General features: G+C 42.0%; 2 protein-coding genes across 2 annotated transcripts in view; one reads left to right on the top strand and one right to left on the bottom strand.

Annotated features, from left to right (window-relative positions):
• LOC122940559 (serine/threonine-protein kinase 4-like) overlaps positions 1-13,084 on the top strand; it is a 72,041-nt gene extending 58,957 nt beyond the window's left edge. The window contains exons 10-11 of the mRNA XM_044297160.1: positions 5,394-5,545; positions 12,725-13,084. Coding sequence (XP_044153095.1) covers positions 5,394-5,545; positions 12,725-12,883 — 311 coding nt within the window. The 3' untranslated portion in view covers positions 12,884-13,084. The remainder of the gene's footprint in view (positions 1-5,393; positions 5,546-12,724) is intronic.
• A 111-nt stretch (positions 13,085-13,195) lies between these two features.
• LOC122940560 (potassium voltage-gated channel subfamily S member 1-like) overlaps positions 13,196-20,037 on the bottom strand; it is a 28,917-nt gene continuing 22,075 nt past the window's right edge. Inside the window, exon 3 of the mRNA XM_044297161.1 lies at positions 13,196-15,981. Within this exon, the coding sequence (XP_044153096.1) occupies positions 15,592-15,981 (390 nt within the window). The 3' untranslated portion in view covers positions 13,196-15,591. The remainder of the gene's footprint in view (positions 15,982-20,037) is intronic.

Here is a 20,037-nt window from a genome sequence, read left to right as displayed (position 1 = left end):
GCTCAAGTGGTAAGCAGTTGTTTTGAAAGGGGGGGGGGGGCGAGGCTCCAGAAGGAGAAGGTCGGGCAGCTGGAGCACCCACAGCACAAGCTTACCTAGCTGGACGCCTACTTGTGACGCGACTGTGACGTAGCCCCTGACAGGAACAGCCTTCAGCACGAAAGACGCCCGTGTGGAATGGATGAGTTTATAGGGACTCTGCCCCTCCCACAATTACAGGCTGAAAAATCAGCCTTGACAAAATAATATTTTTCGCCCTATAAGATGCACTCCCCCCCCCCCCCCCTCAAAGTGGTGCGAAAATGTCATAGGGCCAGATTTATCATACTCCTACAGCTCACTCCACTTTAACATATGGCTAAAGTCAGTTTTAGCCAAGTCAGATTTATGATCGGCCCTTTAAGACTGAAATAAATGTGGTTTGACAGTAGCAGTTTATCCGCCAGTAAGCAGCTTTACAAAAGTCGCACATCTTTACGAAAAAGTTGCACGTTTCTATGAAAAAGTCCCATGTTCTATTAAAAAGTCTCCTAAGATGAGCATGGTCCTCACTGGAGTGAAATTGTGACTTTTTTGCGACTTTTTAAATAGTCCCAATAGTAAATCTGTCTAGAGATTCATTTACATAAGAAAACACGCCCACTTTCAGAAAACTGGCGAGCATAGTGCAGAGCAGAAAAAAGTCGCCAATTTGTGCCCAGTTTTAGCGTTTGGGACTTTTCTTGGGACTTTTTCACTCCATTATTCTGACCTGAGCTAATGATAAATCTGGCCCATAGTGTCTTATGGGGCGAATACTAATGAGTGCATCCATCATTGTGCTCTTTAGTGCAGCTGCGGGAGTGGTGAATGCAGCGATCCCTGTGCGGGCTCTGTACTCACCGCTTCTTGGTCTTAGTCTACAGGCTGTTAACTGTGCACAGCGTGTGACCTCACGCTGTGCGACATCTGTTCACATCATGGCAGGAAGAGCGCTGAATTTCAGGATCGCCACCCGTAACAGGAGATATAAGTTGTATTTTTTTTTTTGTCTGATCTGAGGTCTGGGGGTCTTATAAACAATAGGGGTCTAATCTAAGGTTTGATTGGGGTCCACGGGTCAATATCTGAGATTTGATTGGGGGGGTCTTATAAATATAGGCGGTCTGAGCTGATGTCTGATTGGGGGTCTTATTAGTATTAGGGGTCTGAGCAGAGGTCTGATTGGGGGTCTTATTAGCTTTGGGGGTCTGAGCTGATATGATCTATTCTATTTATCCATCTATGTACTTGGTGTTAAGGCATATTAATTTGGATACTTTTTAGTGGTTGCAGATGATGTTTGCTTCGACATTCTGTAGATGCTCTAACATTATAGGGTTTGTTTGAAATTAATTTAAGACAAATGCACTCTTTTAGAGGTCTGCTAATTTGTACAGTCTGTAGAAATATTTAATGTGCATTTTATGAGCCAAATATACTCTTTCTAGTAGTTTACCAGCCACATGCATGTAGAGATTTGTATAAACATGTACAGGCTGCACATTATATTATTACCAGCCCCTCCCCCATTGTACTGCCAGAGAGAATGATCAAGATTACAAAAGGGTTCTATTTTTCCTATTAAATGGTCCAAAAGAGCTATAAACTGAATGTTTGTATATCTCAAATAGCTGTAAGGTTCTGCCAATTTGCCTTAAAGGGCAAATGTTAGAGGCAGCCAGGAAACGGTGCCAGCAGTGTCTGCACATCAATTAAATTATTCAGCTGCCAGTACTAAACTTCTAACAAAACTGCTATTGATGGTAAAGTTGCACAATATAGTTAAAGGGATTTTCTCATTATAGAATTTTATGAGTGCTGATTTTAATGAAGATATGAGATTTAATGTAATGCAGCCTCTCCATTTAAACCAGCATGAGTTAAGGAAACTTACAAGTAAGGCCCCATAACTCCTAATCCAAGTCTCTGTCTTCATCTGCACACAGGTTCTTGGCCATTATTATTTCAATAGTATAAGTATTTGGGGGCAGAAGCATTCACAGTATTGGTAGTAGCAGTAGGACGGTAGTATGAAAGGATAGAGATTTGTGTTGCTATCAAGGCTAGGGATATCTTAGCAGCAAACTCCGCAATTATGAGGTGTAGTCATCATGTTGGTGTGGGCCAGATAGAGATGAGAAGAAGAGAGAATCAGAGAAGACATCACATTTGAGTCACTAGATTTATACAGGAGCTGTCATCTGTTCTGACATGTCTGTCATAGTAAATCCTTCTATCATCCATGAGATAACAGTTCTGGGGCATCTGTCCTTCTGTTATTCATATTGTAAATGTATTAAAATGGCCTGGCCTACATTGAGAGTTTTTGAATGGTACAATTATCTCAATTACCTTGTGACCTTCATCTGTCACTTGATAATATAGCCCAGGCCTATTTGACAATTGGCTGTTAGCATTCCCCTTGTCAATAGGATGTGTCCCTACACAGCTGGATACTGTCAGTGAGTATTGGACAGTGGCAGACTTTGTGGGGGACACAACTCTTTGACAAGGAGCATGATAAAAGCCAGTTAGGGAGGAACAACAGAAAGAAAAAAAAAACATAGTAGATAATTCTGAGAAAAAATGTTCGGAACAACCAGGACTTTTCCTAGAGCTAGCCGCCCCAGCGAAGTAATCAGGATAGAGGGGCCATAGTAAGAGAGGTGACAAAGAACCCATTGGTTACGCTGGCTGAGCTCCAAAGATCCATAAACTTCCAGAAGCATTCCACCAGTCTAGGCTTAGACCCGATTGGCCAGAAAGACACCACTCCTCAGTAAAAGACACATAAAAGCCCGCCTGGAGATTTCAGAATAGCACCTAATGTACTGTCAGACTGTGAGAAACAATATTTTCTGACCTTACAAAACCAAGATTGAACTTTTTGGCCACAATGCTAAGCGTCATGTCGGGAGGAAACTAGGCACTGCTCATCACCTGCCCAATACTTTCCCTACAGTGAATCATAGTGATGGTAGAATCATACTGTGTGGACGTTTTTTCAGCAGCTGGGGCAAGGCAACTGGTCTGGGTTGAGGGAAGGTTGAATAGAGCTGCGTGCAGAGATATTTTTATTGAAAACCTGATCCAGAGTGCTCTGAACCTCAGACTAGGCTTTACCTTCCAACCAGACAATGACCCTAAGCCCATAGCCAAAACAACACTGGAGTGGCTTAGGGTCAACTTTGTGAATGTCCTTGAGTGACTCTGAGCCCTGACATGAACCCACTTGAATATCTTTGGAGAGACTTGAAAATGGCTGTCTACTGACGGTTCCCATTCAACCTGACAGAACTTGAAAGGATCTGTAGAGAAGAATGGCAGAAAATCCCCAAATCCAGGTGTGCAAACTTTGTGGTATCAGACCCAAGAAGACTAGAGGCTGTAATATATATAAATAATTAGGCAGCATGGTGGCACAGTCATTAGCACTGATGTCTTGCAGCACTGGGGTCCTAGGTTTCAATCAGACCAAGGAAAACATCTGCATGGAGTTTGTATGTTCTCCTTGTGTTTGCGTGGGTTTCCTACGGTAGTCTGTTTCCTCCCACACTCAAAAGATATACTGATAGGGATTGTGGGACAGCCAGGGATGATAATGTTACTAAAGCTCTGTGGAATATGTCAGATAACCAGGTGGCACAATATACCAGGACTACAGTGCTGTGCGCTGCCTTCTAAACTGTGGTGTCCTCACCTACTGTAGGAACAATAATCCTTTGGTTTAGTGTCCCTGATGTTGCATATCCAGTCACTGCTTTATCCTCCTTGAAACTCAAAGCTCTAACTCCTCTCCCTGCCCTCTCCTCCACCTGGCGAGGGAACCAGACTGGGTGGATCTTCAGCAATTCTACTGGCCCCTGAGCTGTGCCTCAACACTTCGAGAAGGGCTGATTTAGACAACTGTCTGCAGATATTTGAGCACCTTATAGAAGTGTAATATATGCAGAGTATCATTGTATTATTTGGCCACCATGTGGTCAACTATAAAAGAGGATGTTAATAGAAGGCATCAACCAACCTACTGCTGGCCATGCTGATCACAGTGGGATCCATGGTGCCCACTTCTTTGGTGGAAAAACTGAGATCCAATCGTTCTCCATACTGGTCGGGTGCGAGATCCTTAATTCCACACTTAAGGTACATATCGAATGGGACCTTTTTTGAGCAATGGACATATCTCAGCTATTTTATTACTGTAGAAAACTGCGTGTAGGTATTGAACCATTGGAAAAGTTTTTCGATTAGGTCACTGCCAGTCCACCTTGACATTGTATTGATTAGTTGTTTCTTTGAGGTTTGTCCTTTTGCTTAGACTTTTGAGGATTGTAATTGTATCCCACTGCAGTCTTTAAATTGTTCCAGGCAAACTCACCAATACTTGAGTCTGAAAAAGTATACTCCCATAGGAAGAAAAGCTTTTACCGTATCTCACAATAGGGACTTGTCAGTCGTAACCTTCTCCACTCACTCAAGGTCATATCAAAACAGACTTGTCTCACCAATTCGCAGGAAAAACATATGCCTAATCCTTGTACGTAGAGGATATTGTAGATGCAAAATGATCAAGTAGTGGAAGAGGCTTGATTATTTGTGAGACAGGACATTTACATGAATTGTAATACAGTACTGATAACCAAAGAATTAATTGATTATCCACACACTGGGGTTACTTGTGTTGTACAGTTATTCATTTACTTTTATGTGCATTCTAGAATGTAAAAAATTGCACCATGTTTTTTTTCAAAGGGTTTCCAGAGACCCTAAAAAATTGAGCTGAAGGCCAGGAATGTTATAAAATAAAAGAAAATTAAGTAATACTCACCTGCACAATCCCCCGCTATTCCAGTGTAGCTGCTCCAGTGGTCTTTGTTTTTGGTGATTCTACAATGACGTGGACAACTACCTCATGTGACCTCTGAGGCCAGTCATTGGCTGCAGTGTTCACGTAGCATAATCGGGCATGTCATTGCTACAGTTCTGGAAACGGACTGCTGGGCGCACCCGAGAGGTGGAGCTGGAACAGCTGGGGACTGAGCAGGTTAGTATTGCTTCTTTTTTACTTTTTAACATTCTCCACCTCCCTTTACATTTTTGGGGGTCTCAGAAAACCCCCTTTAAGATTTTTTCATATTAACATCATGGCTTCTGACAAATCCTGATGGACTGCATGGACTTACTGTATGGTGTTTCAGGTTTCCTTCAGTATCTAAGTATTTTTGAAGGGTAGAATAGCGCTAGAGACTGATAATATAGGAACCCCTGTCAAAAATCATCAATGACCAGTGTGAATGCAGACTTACACCAGCCAATTTCCATGTACTCTTGTAAAGTTAATGTAATGTAGACACTACCATTTTACATTACAGAAATTAGCAAGCCTTCGCAACCTGCCAAACCATCGTTTCTGGAGTACTTCGAAAAGAACGAGATCCAGTTAGGCGCATCCAGTAAAAAGACCCCAGAAAACTCTTCAGATTCATCTGAATTTAAAATACCTCTTAATGGAGACTACAGCTTTGTAAGTATTACTGAAATAATAATTTACAGGACAGTATGTGTGAGAGGAAATGCTGACAGAGGTAAAAAGGGAAGTTTATCAAGACTGGCATTTCATTTGAAGTGAGTGAGTAATATGTGTCTTTAGTTATTAAGAGGTGCAGGACTCTTAATATATCAAGTACATCTCTGGCCCTTTGTGTGGCAGAAAGTCAAAAGTATGCAAGCTATGAGCTGGCTTAAATTTAAGCAATAATATATGACAGATTCTGGTGTTACTTATTGTAAATTTGTTGGGCTGCAGGAGGTCACTCCCTTCCTACTAAGCCCCGCTCAATCCAGAAAAGTGGCGAGTGCTGCATAACTGGGTAGTAAGTCACACTTATTTTTATCAAAGTCTTACATGAAAATGTGAGACTTTTTGGCACCACTATTCTGGTGCAGTAGGCTTGATAAACTCCCACCAAAATTTGTTGTGTCATTCAACCCTTATGTTTACTAGCATTTTATTCCTCTGAGTAGGATCGTCCCAGGAGAAATCCAAGAGGCATCATCAATAGGTGCCATTATCTCTTCTGAAAACTGGTGTGTGGCCACTCCATTCAGCACAGAAGCATTGTTTGAGGCCAAGCAGATTTTAGCAATATTGCTTAGGCCCCTTTCACACGGGCGAGTATTCCACGCGGGTGCGATGCGCGAGTTGAACGCATTGCACCCGCACTGAATCCTGGCCTATTCATTTCTATGGGGCTGTTCACATGAGCGGTGATTTTCACGCATCACTTATGCGTTGCGTGAAAATCGCAGCATGTTCTATATTCTGCGTTTTTCACGTAACGCAGGCCCCATAGAAATGAATGGGGTTGCGTGAAAATCGCAAGCATCTGCAAGCAAGTGCGGATGCGGTGCGATTTTCACGCATGGGTTCTAGGTGACAGTCTATTCACTGTATTATTTTCCCTTATAACATGGTTATAAGGGAAAATAAGAGCATTCTGAATACAGAATGCTTAGTATAATAGTGCTGGAAGGGTTAAAAAAAGTTAACTCGCCTTCTCCTCTTGATCGCGTAGTTCCCGGTCGGTCTCTTCTTTAGCTGTGGGCTAAATGACCTGTGGTGACGTCAGATCACATGGTCCATTATTTTCCCTTATAACCATGTTATAAGGGAAAATAATACAATCTTCAGAACATCAATCCCAAGCCCGAACTTCTGTGAAGAAGTTCGGGTTTGGGTACCAAACATGCGCGATTTTTCTCACGCGAGTGCAAAACGCATGACAATGTTTTGCACTCGCGCAGAAAAATCGCGCATTTTCCCGCAACGCACACTCCTCTTATCCGGGCCAAAAATATGACGCCCGTGTGAAAGAGGCCTTAGGGCTTATATTTAAATTCTCTTTTTTTACCCAATTTCCCAATTGCTGCCAGAATATCTTAAAGAGAACCTGTCACCACTGCTGACATGTCTGTTTCGGTAGCTACTTGCATTCCCTGTGTACCCTATTTTTCCTCCCTAAATTGGGAGGAAAATGTCAGTGCATCTTATGGGACGAATACTAATGAGGGCTTCTATTATGGAAGAGCTCATTAGTACAGGAGGACCGGAAAGCGGTGAATGCAGCACTCCCCGGGCTCTGTACTCACCGCTTCCTGGTTTTCCTCAGCCACTTGCTGTGACTTTGCACAGCATGAGGACGTCGGTGTTCTGTGACCTCATGCTGTGCACGTTCGGTCACAGCGTGCAGCAGAAAGAAGAGCATGGATGTCAGAAGTAGCGACGTCTGGAGCAGGAGAGGTAAGTCAATTTTTATTTTGTTTTTAACTGATCTGAGCATGGTTCATTCGCATGGAGGTCTGATTGGGGCATTTATAAGGTCTGATTCGGGGCTATTCACATGGAGGTATGATTGGGGCACTTGTGGAGGTCCCCCATGGAGATTTGATTGGAGGTCATTCACATGGAGGTCTTCCAGAAACGGCATAACAAAACAATAGCAAAGACAGGTGCACTCTGCAGTCTCACTAAACCCTCAAACTGATTTTAAAATTGAGAGATTAGTCAACATGTCCTACGGTGTATAACATGTCTAAGCCTGGGCACCACGCCAAGGTTTCTCAAGTAGCCCAGGACCTAACACTCTCCTACCTGAGCCGTATGGGCAATACCAGGAGCCAGTGGGCAAATTACAGGAGCATGAGGCCGACTCACAAACAGCTCACCAGTTACCTCCAGCATGTAGCCATGCTTGCAATGGGAGGAGGGAGGAGTCTGCGAGTCCCACTCAAGACTGGCTGATATGGCCCAGGCCTCACAGGTGCACCTAAATGTGGCCTGTAGATGGAAAACAGGCACATTTAAATTGGAGTTTATACACCTCCAGGAATCAATATATACAAACTAAAAAGACAGGGTGGCATTACCAGGAGGTGCTCAAACCCACATGCAGTCGTGCATATATACAGGGGAGCAAATCCTGCACTTGTGGCCCGTTGCTAATGGCGATCCCCAGCAAAAAGCATTCGGTGGAGGATGCCCGCGGCGAACCACAAGTACCACAATAGACATCTCACACAAGGTAGCAAGTGCGGATGTCATAATCAATATAACAATATAACAAAACAATAGCAAAGACAGGTGCACTCTGCAGTCTCACTAAACCCTCAAACTGATTTTAAAATTGAGAGATTAGTCAACATGTCCTACGGTGTAGAACATGTCTAAGGTTTCTCAAGTAGCCCCGGTCTTTTTAGTTTGTATACTTCCAGAAACGGCACCACAGCTTTCCACAGTTTGTAGGCTCCGACTAGCCCACCAGATTACTAAAGGATCCTCCAGTAGGTTATAGTTATAACACAATAATGTTGTTATTAGCAATCATGTTGCAGTGTAATACTGCTGACGCTCTTTCATTGGGCAAACCAAATCTTTTGACATGTTAGAAATTATCATTTGCAGGCGGCAGATGGTGGTGTCTAATCAAATGATCTGCTGTCGGCAAACCATAATGCAGCATGAGAATGAATGATGGCATAGCGATTGTTCCTTCCCTTCTTGTGGAGGAGATTACTGCATTTAATAGCAGCAGTCTCTTCCGCAAGCGAGCAGGTAATTGCTGGGAGGGAACGCTTGTAATACAGTCTTAAGGATCTTCAGTCCGATATTTTGCATTGCACATCAGCTCCATTGAAGTGAAAGGGACTTAACTGCATTGCCACACACAACCTATAGGCAGGTGTGGTGCTGTTTTTTGAAGAAGGCAGCTACTAGGGATGAGCGAATAGACTTCGGATGAAACATCCAAAGTCAATTTGCATAAAACTTTTTTCTAATACTGTACAGATTAGGAGCTCCATACAGTATTAGAATATATTGGCTCCAATGAGCCGAAATTATTGCTTCAACTTGGAACCAACCCCGAGTTCGGGAAATTGTTTTTCTACAGTACAAATTGATTTATGAAGTTATTACGCGAAGTCTCGCGAGACTTCGCGAAGCAATAACGTCCGCTCATTGGAGCCAATGCATTCTAATACTGTACGGAGCTCCTGCTCCGTACAGTATTAGAACAAAGTTTTATGCGAATCGACTTCGGATGTTTCATCCAAAGTCGATTCGCTCATCCCTAGCAGCTATGTTTTTCTAATTCTGGACAACCCCTTTAAGGTTAACACATTTTGTAAATGATAGTCTGACTTCAGAAAGCCTTGAGAAAATGCTGTGATTGATGGAGAAAGATGCATCGGGGTATGATTGCCAGCAGTTCAGATGAAAGGCTGCCCATGTAATACATGGATGAGGCAGGCCCACCAAACCGGGAAGCACTTTTTACCAGCTCTCTGCTCAGACTCACAGACAGGGTTCCGGAGTGGGGATTTCCCCTTTGTGACATCCATATCCCCAAATATGTATTTACTGTCTGTAGGCTATGTCTGGTATTTAGCTGCAAAACAAGACCCAGCCCATGAACAAGAGTGGTGCTCTTCACCTCATACAACCGCATTCACATACGTAGAGTTGTGCATTCATAAATTGTAAGTATAGTGTTTGCCTCTAATGTCTCTGAAGTTCTGGGATTCCTGGAAACAGACATTTTTAGGGATAGATGAGAAGACCATTATTTCTATTTCTTATCTAGACACCTGACACATCTCGTGCTGCAGATGTCATTACCCTGAGCACAGGCGCTCATGCAGTAATCAGATACAGCAGGTTTAACACTCAGGATCAATACACTTCAGAGTTTTCCTTCTGCACTTCAGTAAAAACACCAGCAAATGTGATATTTTTTCTCTCTCCTTAAAATCAATCAGATTTATTTTAAACATAATGCACATATGGATTTTACCAAGGTCAGGCAAAAGCTTCAGTAAGAGAGAAATTTCAAGAAACTGCCAGTTCCACAGTTAAAGGGCCCAATCACCTAAGAACAGATGTGGCAACCATAAGAAAGCTTATAAAAAGAGGCAGCAATATTATGCACAGATATGTACATGGATATTACTGTATATAGATGTTACTGTCTGATATACACTATATGGTTAAAAGCATTTGGGACATCTGCACACTACACCTACAAATCCCTAGGCATTAATATGAAGCTGGTCCTCCTTTGCAGCTATAACAGCTTTTACTCTTCTGGGAAGAGCATTTGTGAGGTCAGGCACTGATGTTGGATGAGAGGGCCTAGTTCACAATCTCTGTTCGAGTTCATTCCAGTGGTGTTTGATGGGGTTGAGGTCAGGACTTTGTGCGGCCAGTCATGTTTTTCCACACCAAACTCGACCAATAATGCCTTTATGGCACAGTCATGCTGGAACAGAAAAGGACCTAACTCAAGCTGTTTCCACAAAGTTGGAAGCATAAAATTGTCCAAAATGTCTTGGTATGCTGAAGCATTAATATTTCCTTTTACTGGAGCTAAGGAGCCTTCATCAACCTCTGAAAAACAACCTCACAGCATTATCCCTTCTCCATCAAACTTTACAGCTGGCAGAATGCAGGCAGGTAACATTCTCCTAGTCCAACAGACTGCCAGATAGAGAAGAGTGATTCATCTCTCCAAAGAACCCGTTTCCACTGCTCCAGGATCTAGTGGTGATCACCCCGAAACAGCTGTCTGCAGATGAGGTGCTGGCTTATTTAATATCCAAGTCATGTCTCAAGGCTTATTTTAGGAGCTGGACATTGACTTATAGGATAGCTGCCTTACATCTGGTGGCATTAGAGGCAGAGCTTGTTAAGAGCTCATTTGCATCCCTTCCCTCCCAGGATCTAGTGGTGACATGCTTTATACAACTCCATCTGATGCTTGGCATGGTTCTTGATGATGTAAGGCTTGCATGCAGTTACTTAGCCATGGAAACCCATGCCCTAAAGCTCCCAGCAGTTTTTGTGCTGATGTTAATGACAGACCATGTAAAGTTACAATGCTCTGCTGACTCAATTACTGCAGAGTTGCTGTGGTTCCTAAGGCTAGGTCTACACAACGACATTTGTTGCGCGACAAAAAGTTGCGCGACAGATGGGGCGCAACATTTGTCGCGCAACATTTTGTTGCACTAATGTCGCGCAACAATTTTTATAATGGCAGTCTATGGTGTCGCACTGCAACATGCGACATGCTGTGACTGCGACGCGACAGTCGCAGAAAAATCCATCTCGAATGGATTTTCTGCGACTGTCGCGTTGCAGTCGCAGCATGTCGCATGTTGCAGAACGACACCATAGACTGCCATTATAAAAATTGTCGCGCGACATTAGTGCAACAAAATGTCGCGCGACAAATGTCGTCATGTAGACCTAGCCTAATTGCTTCTACTTTGGAATATTGTCACTAACAGGTGAGCTCTTTAGAACTGCCCTTCCTTTCACAAATGTTTTAGAGACCGACTGCATGGATAGGTGCTGGATTTTATACACCTGTGGCAATAGGACTGGCTGAAACACCTGAATTCAAGAATTAAGAGGTGTCTCCCAATACTTTTGCCCATATGGCATAGATGTTGCCTGAAAGAACAAGTCATATACTTTGTGTGATGAAATACAGATCATAGGGTCATACATTTTCCTAGTAATAGTAATCCAATTCCAATAGTAATCCAATTAGATAGTAATCCAATTCAAGAACACAACAATTAGCGTTTTTCCATCCAAATAGACTGGTGATGGAATAATTGAGTAATTCAACAGTGAGGCCCCATGCACACGGCCGTGTTTCACGGCCGTGTGCGGGCCGTGGAACCGCGGCCTGGATCCCTCCTGAGAGCAGGAGCGCACGGCGTCACTGGTTGCTATGACGCCGTGCGCTCCCTGCTGCCGGCACAGTACAGTAATACACTGGTATAGATCATACCAGTGTATTACTGTATTGCGGCGGCAGCAGGGAGCGCACGGCGTCATAGCAACCAGTGACGCTGTGCGCTCCTGCTCTCAGGAGGGATCCAGGCCGCGGTTCCACGGCCCGCACACGGCCGTGTGCATGGGGCCTGAAGCAAAGGAAAATGAAGTACTAAGCCCTTAGGCCCCTTTCAGAGGAGCAAGTGTCATGTGGCGAGTCTGCAGTACATCACCGGTCCTGAACTTCCACCACTGACGGGTCACACACCTTTATATTGATTTATGATGCTGTGTATCCCTTACAGTTCTGGAATGTATTAGGTAACACTGACTTAATACTTCCAGACCTCTAAGGGAAGCACGGACAGAAACACCAGGGAAGCACTCCGTAGTGCTTCCGTGGGGTTCCGATCCGTTCTTCTGTTTCTCATCTCCGTGATTGCGGACCTATTCAAGTGAATGGGTCTGTATCCATGATGCGGAGTGCACACGGGACGGTGCCAGTGTATTGTGGACCCGCCGTACGGCCACACAACGTTCGTGTGCAAGAAGCCTAATTCTGTATTTTGACTTTCCGTTTCTTGTGATGCAGCTCAGCCGCATGTATGGATACAGCAATGTGTCTGAATAGGTTTTCAGACCCCTTCATTCTGCTGATCATTTGGGCAGCCCCCACTGATAACTCATTGGGGGCCTATCCTAAGGATGCCTCTTATTTATTCTATAGCAATGGAATAGAACATAGAACTCCAGTAATTTTAGCAGACATAATTCTCTGTCCTACCAGAGAGGAACATCTGAGTACAAGATATGGCAAATGGATGTTTTTGTTCTTTAACTGATTGTTTCTGTCTCTTTAAGCTAAACGACTGGGACGTGGGCGAACTACAGACGAGGCTGAATACACTGGATCCATTAATGGAGAGGGAAATTGAAGAAATTCATCAAAAGTATCAGGCCAAACGACAGCCCATCCTAGATGCCATAGAATCAAAGAAACGCAGGCAGCAAAATGTCTAAATCCCTTTAAACCATGGCTGGACTTTTGATATTTTTTATAAAAATGTTTATTTTTCTAGACATTTTTTATATATTTTGCTGCAACTTATAAGGATGTATGTACATAGAGTGAGGCTGATAATGTGTGTGTGAGTTCATGTTTAATCAATTTAAAGGGATTTTAAAATGTGATTTTATTTAAATAAAGCATCTGCGACTTTCTAATGTATCAATCCGCTTGCTGTCAGTTAGTGGAAGCATTCTTGTTCACATCATGTCCAATTGACAAAGATGCATTTTTGGGTGTGTTGTCAGCTCTCTATTTTGTAGTAAAGCCTCAGGCACACGACCGTATGTGTTTTGTGGTCCGCAAACCACACATCTAGAAAATACGGATCCCAGCCATGTGCATGCTGCCATATTTTTTTTTTTTAACTCCTGTAGAAATGTCCTTTCACAAAACAGACAAGAATAAGATATGTTAAATTTTTTGGGCAGGCCAGTGGAGCAGACAAACGGATGCGGAGAACACCCTGTGTGCTGTCCGCATCTTTCGCAGCCCCATTGAAATGAATAGGTCTGCATCCAGTCTGCAAAAAATGCGATCGGATGCAGACTGAAAATACAGTTGTGCGCATAAGGCCTTAGGTGGAGACAGATATGTTATTCACTTATATCATGCTCCTTTTGACCTAAAACCTTGCATATTCATGTTGAACCACTCCCAGGGGCCGCCATAAAACTAAACGAGGTATTACCATTTGATACATTTATGGACTTTAAAATGATGTCATAAATGTCTGTTAGATATAAGTTCCACTTCCAGTACTCTAACATATTGGGAGTGTGTGGGTCTTTTTCTTCTCTCTCACTCAGGACTATGATTATAGGTCTTTTGGTAACTGCTTAGCATTTAAAAAGTGTAGGGAGCCTCATGCACAGATGGCCTGAGGCCTCGTTCACATTTTCATTTTTCACCAACGTGTGCTATCCTTATTTTCTATGGACAGCAGATGTACCCTTTGATCTTAGCAGTGGCGTAACTAGCAGTGATTGGGCCCCACATTACATTTTTGAACTGCCCCCCCCCCCCAGCAATCCCCTCCTCCTGTGCAACCCTCACTCCTGTGGCTAGTCAAGATCACTTTCTCAGACCAGGCCAGGCAGCTGCTCTGTCCGTTTCCTACATGTATACTGTATGTCATATCACGGTATATACTGTCACTGTACATAATGTAATTGTATAATACTGTTAATTAAATCTTTTAGTCCTTCCCCTGGACTGGCCTATTCTGAGTTATAGCCCCATAGCAGCCTCTTCCCCTGCTTACACTATAGCTACGCTCCTGGATTTTAATGTGTTTGAACACATATCGGTAGCTTTTTACTGACCGTAGGTCAGTGAAAAAATCACGGAGACATGCAGTACTTTGGTCTGTGATGCAGACCAAACACACCGATTGAAGTCTGAGTCAGTAAACGGTTGCTGACACAACACTGATGGAATCCATGTTTGGTCCGTTTTTGACTGACCACTGATCAGCGATTTTCATCAGTGATTGTGAGCCAAACAAGGAGCAGGTCAAAAATACAGAACAGGTGTAAATCTTTCCATTGTACAGTGGGGCAGATTTACTATTAAAAAAGTGCTAGTTTTTTGGCCCTTTGCATCACATTTACTAACTGATTTACACTGTTTTGTAAACATTTTACGCCTCGCCTGACAAGGGGCGAGGCTTCACTGGGAAAGAGGGCATGACCTAAATGTGCTAACATTTTGGCACATATTTTGACACATATTTGTAAAACTACACCAACTTATAGGTGGTGTAAACTTAGACTAGACAGTTTTTTTGGAGCATTGACACATTTTGTACGGCGGGTCCACAATACACTGGCACCAAGTGACCAAAAGAGCATGGGTGTTTTTTAGTGGGGTTGCATTTTTAGATATGAAAATATATAGCCCCCTGCAATGTCACTCCCTCTGTAGAGCAGTATGCAGAAAATGCATTGATTAAAAATCGAAACAAAAATGTCACTGAAAAACGCAACAAAACGCAAAAACCAATAGTTATCTGTCGGACAAAAATGTCAGAAAATGAAGCAAACAATGCCATACCATGTTGTGATTTCAAAAATGTACTTCCTGTCAAAAAACGCCACTACAGCAAAACACATACCGGTATATGCTGCGTTTAATATTTCCATAGACTTCTATGTAAGACCTGAAGCTGGCGTTTTGCCTAAAATATACAGAAAAAAAAATATACTACCCTTTTATACCACCCTTACAAGTGTTTATTTTTTATTTTTTTAGGAACAATGTTTTTCTTGCTTTTCAGCATATTTTTTTAAGCAAAAAGGGTTGAAAAAAATGCATGGAAACTGGCTTAGAACGCCCCTACAAAAAATATGGTGTTTGTATGGCATTTTATAATTTCCTATTGGCCAACATGCACATCAATGCACAACAAGCTGACATTTGTAATGCAGACCATACCACGTTGTCGGTTTTGGGGTGTCATTTTTTATTTTATTATTTTATGTTTCCTCTGTAAATAAAAGACCTCTGTCCCAAAGGAAAAAAACCTTCTTGCATTGTGCTAGTATCATATTGCTTCAGTGTGAGAGACACTTGCAGGGTAAATATACATTTGTTTATCGCATAGTGTATGTATGTACATGCATAGTCACAGAAAATATATGGTAGTTCTCTCTGTCGTTACCTACAGTTCAGTAAAATTCTCAGATTCTTTTTCTCCATCCACACTGGGTTCTTTGCTCGGCCTCCTGTCACTGTTTCTCACAGCATTCTCCAGAGCTTTCTGTCTTCGGTAGAAGTGTGAAAATTTGTTGAATATGATGGTTATTGGTAATGCTACAACTAATATTCCACCCAAGATGCAACCAGAAGCCGCTAGTTTTCCAGCTACGGTGGCGGGTACAACATCACCATAGCCTACAGTGGTCATACTTACTGTCCCCCACCACCAACAAGAAGGGATTGTGTCAAACCCTGTGTCTTCATCCTTCTCTGCCGTGTATGCCATTCCAGAAAAGACGCAGACACCAACAGCCAGATAAAGCAGTAGGATGCCCACTTCTCTGTAGCTGTGCTAGAAGAACACAAATGTACAATATAGTCAGATGGTAATAAAATACAAGCGAGAGTTTTGTACATTGCTTTTACAACTGCTTGTGGTCATATCGTGTCAACATGAAAGACTCACAACTTTCCTGTACCAAAAAAAATAAAAATTCTGTAGGGAGGTGTGAGAAACCCAAGAGTTTTTTTTTGTTAAGAACTGGTCATCTTGCACCACTAATCTCAGGATATCTTGAAACAGATGAAAAGGTAAGGAAGGACACATCTGTATCTTCAGATGCATTTTACTCACATCACGTAGTCCCTTGGATGAAGGTGCTAGCTTGTTCATGTGAAATGTTTAAGGGTGAATGAGAGGAGGTCTACAGTAATGAGCTTCATCCATAAGACAATGGATAGAGCTGTGTAGTTCCATCGCCTACTTCCAGCACGGGAGCTCTTTTCGAATAGGGTTGGTGTGGGGTGTAGAATCCCTGCCAATAAGATATTGATCTCCTATTCTGAGAATAGACCATCAATTTAAAAGGAGTGGACAACCCCTATAATGTTTTTCCTAAAGTCATTTTTATGATAGTACCAGCCACTCTGGCTGTTGTGAAGCACATAGAGAAGGGGGTCTCAATTCTGCTTGATTGTATTCCCTTATCTATAAGCAGTGCACATTTACTGTTACATTATCCAATAAGAAAGATCTTCTAGGACATATTGGCGCTACAAAAATATGGGATTAGGACAGGCCCGAGTTATTGTTTAAAAAGTAAAAGAAAATATTAAAAGTTTAAATAACCCCCTCTTCCTAATTTTACAAATAAACATATATAAACAATGAAAAAAATAAACATGACAGGTATCATTGTGTCTGAAAATATTAAAATATTTTTCCTATGGGATGTGAACAAAAAAAAAAAACACGCGATTCGCCATTTCTTGGTCACTTTACCCCCCCAAAATTGAATAACATTTACCAAAAAGTTGTATGTACCCCAAAAACGATACCAATAAAAACTACAGTTCATCATACAGTTCTGTAGACGGACATATTAAAAAGTTTTATAAAACAAAAAAGGTATACAAATTTGGTAGTGTCATAATCGTATTAAGCTGCAGAATAAGGCCGAATGCACACGGCCATGTTTCCACGGGCTGGATTCCTGCTGAGAGCAGGAGCGCACGGCGTCATTGGTTGCTATGACGCCGTGCGCTTCCTGCTGCTGCCGCCGCAGTACAGTAATACACTGGTATAGATCATACCACTTTTGTACGCTGTAATTCAAAACCTAAAAAACCTTGTCGGAATTGTGATTTTTTTACATTCAACCTCACAAAGAATTTTGTTCCTGTTTTCCAATACAAGACATGGTAAATTAAATGGTGCCATAAAAATAAAAACGTATCCTGCTAAAAATTATAAACCCATAATTGATTACCAGACCGCCTTTAAATCAATGTCAATTTATTACATGATTCCCAAAAACATATATAACATACATGATTAAAAAGGGGTATGGGTGCAGGGAAAAGGCGACATCATCTGGAGGAAGAACATAGCGGACACAGAGTTCATGTATACATCCATGTGCTTAAATACAATAAAGTGCAAGTGCAAACATATCACATAGCAGTCAATTGGACAGAGAACAATTACCCATGGTGTGCTCCCTCTAGGATTGCGCCAGCCCCAACGTGCGTTTCGGCGAACCTTCGTCTAGGGGTGGCCTAATCTCTGGGGGACACAAACTAAATCGACCAACCAGTCACCATGAATCCAGTGATTATCATAATCTATAAAACCTGTGGTCCCAATTGCAGACACGCCAGGAGACGCTAGAAAGTCAAATGATTACACAAATCACGTGATTAAGTCATGTGATCACTTCCGTGAACATGTGGTGATGACATCAGCATGGGATCGTGACACCCAGTATCGCGAGACCATGCCCCCATCATCAGCAATTACATTGCACATGTCAGACCCAATAGTTACCAAGATCCACCGCATAGTATTGGGACCATCGTGTAAAAGGAATAGGGAAAGAAAGAAGAAAAGGAGGGGGGAGGGCGGCCGCCCTAGAGTTAAATGGATGAATAAGAAACATTATTGTTAAGAATAATGAATTTTCATCACATGATTAAACACAAAATAAATAGATAAATGAGAGACATGATTGTTATAAAAAATATAATTGTTATAATAATACATTTTCATTACATAATCAACGCATAAAAAACATGAAAGTGAGCAACATTAAAAAATAAAGTGACCATTGTGATATAAAATCTGTGTAATAATGGAAAAATAATCCAGAATGCCTGGTATAGAAAAATAATTAATAATGCATGCAAGAATATTAGTACTGTCATCAATACTGGTTAGAAGTATCAAAACCAGCGATGGCAAAAACTCCTATTCCCATGACACTCACCCTATTTCCACTATGTCCATATCGCCCCTAAATATTCCATCCACATCATACTAACCTCGTATCCTCGGAATTACTGCTATTCGGATAGCCACAACACTGGAAATTAACCAACAAAGTGAATACAACATATATACAAGATAAACCCCATGGATAACCCATAAAAGATAATTTGTGTAATAAAAAACCGCAAACTGAATTGAAAACAAGATCATGAACAATGGAGACCCGGGGAAGTCCACTATGGGATAGCCTACAAAAATGATGAAAAACCGGTGGTTTTGTTTAGTCCATATGGGCATAAGGTATTTAGTTTCCAGATACATTTGCATTTGAACTGAGCTACTCTTTTTGAAATATCCCCACCTCGGGCATTTTTCAAAACACAATCAATGGCTCGAACTTTCAGACCCCTGAAATTACAAGCATGATGGGTCTTAAAATGTCTAGCTACAAGTTTCAGAGTAGTCACATCTTTCTCATCAGTGGCTGACATAATGTCTCTGACATGTTTATATACCCTAACCTTCAATTCTCTTGTGGTCAAGCCCACATAAATTTTCGGGCAGGGGCATGTTGCATAATATACGACCACTGTACTTGAACATGTCAGACAGTGTGTTATTTTAAATGTTTTTTCATAAGTCGAATCATGAAAGGAGGTGGCTCTGTCCATGTTTAGACAAGCAATGCATTTTCCACACAGATAGAAACCCCACCTTGGTTTGCCCACCCCTGGAAAAATTGGGGGTACTTGTTTCGAAAACAAGATGGTCCCTCAAATTTTTAGAACGCTTTGCCGTTACCAATGGGTCCGAAGTTAGATATTTCTCAAGAATTGGATCGGTCAGGAGGAGTGGCCAGAATTTTGGTCTTTGTCTTTCTGAAAAAAAGAAGATCGTGACGAGAACACATTTCTGCTCTTCCACATGCTTTTTTGATCGAACGTTGACTGTATCTGCGACTCTGCTTCAGAACATCTGCCTCTTGTTCAAACATCTGATCTGTTGAACATATCCTACGAGCCCTTAAAAATTGTCCAATCGGAATTGAGTTGATCATCTATGGGGGATGGGATGAAGACGCATGTAAGTAAGCGTTGACAGATGTTGGTTTTCTGAAAACATTGGTCACAATAGAGCCATATAAACCCCTTTCCAACTGGACATCCAAAAACTTGATGGCATTCCTATCAGACTTATATGTCAGTTTGAATTGCTGTTTAACATCACAAAAAAATCTTGTAAATCCGATGAGTTTCCCTGCCATATCATGAATACATCATCAATGTACCGTGCCCAAAATTTTTTGCGGTTCATCGATATGCACTGATCTGACAGGAAAAGGTCCCTTTCCCACAGCCCTAGGAAAAAAATTGCATAAGAGGGCGCACACGGTGCGCCCCATCGCAGTCCCCTCGAGCTGCAGGTAGAAGGACCCATCAAAGATTAAAAAAGTTGTGTCAGAACAAAAGATAAAAGATCTAACAAAAAATTCCTCTTGCCAACATCTAAATTTTCCTGTGTTAGAAAAAACTCAACTGCCTGAATGCCATCTTATTGTCTGATGCTGGTATATAGGGACTCCACATTGCAATTTACCATCAATGTATCCTCCCCAAGAGGAATCCCCTCAATTTTCTGCAG

The sequence above is a fragment of the Bufo gargarizans genome, chromosome 6 (assembly GCF_014858855.1).
Source record: "Bufo gargarizans isolate SCDJY-AF-19 chromosome 6, ASM1485885v1, whole genome shotgun sequence".
In the NCBI taxonomy this organism is placed as follows: domain Eukaryota; kingdom Metazoa; phylum Chordata; class Amphibia; order Anura; family Bufonidae; genus Bufo; species Bufo gargarizans.
The sequence above is the reverse complement of the archived record's forward strand: the minus strand, read 5'-3'. Positions and strand labels throughout refer to the sequence as shown.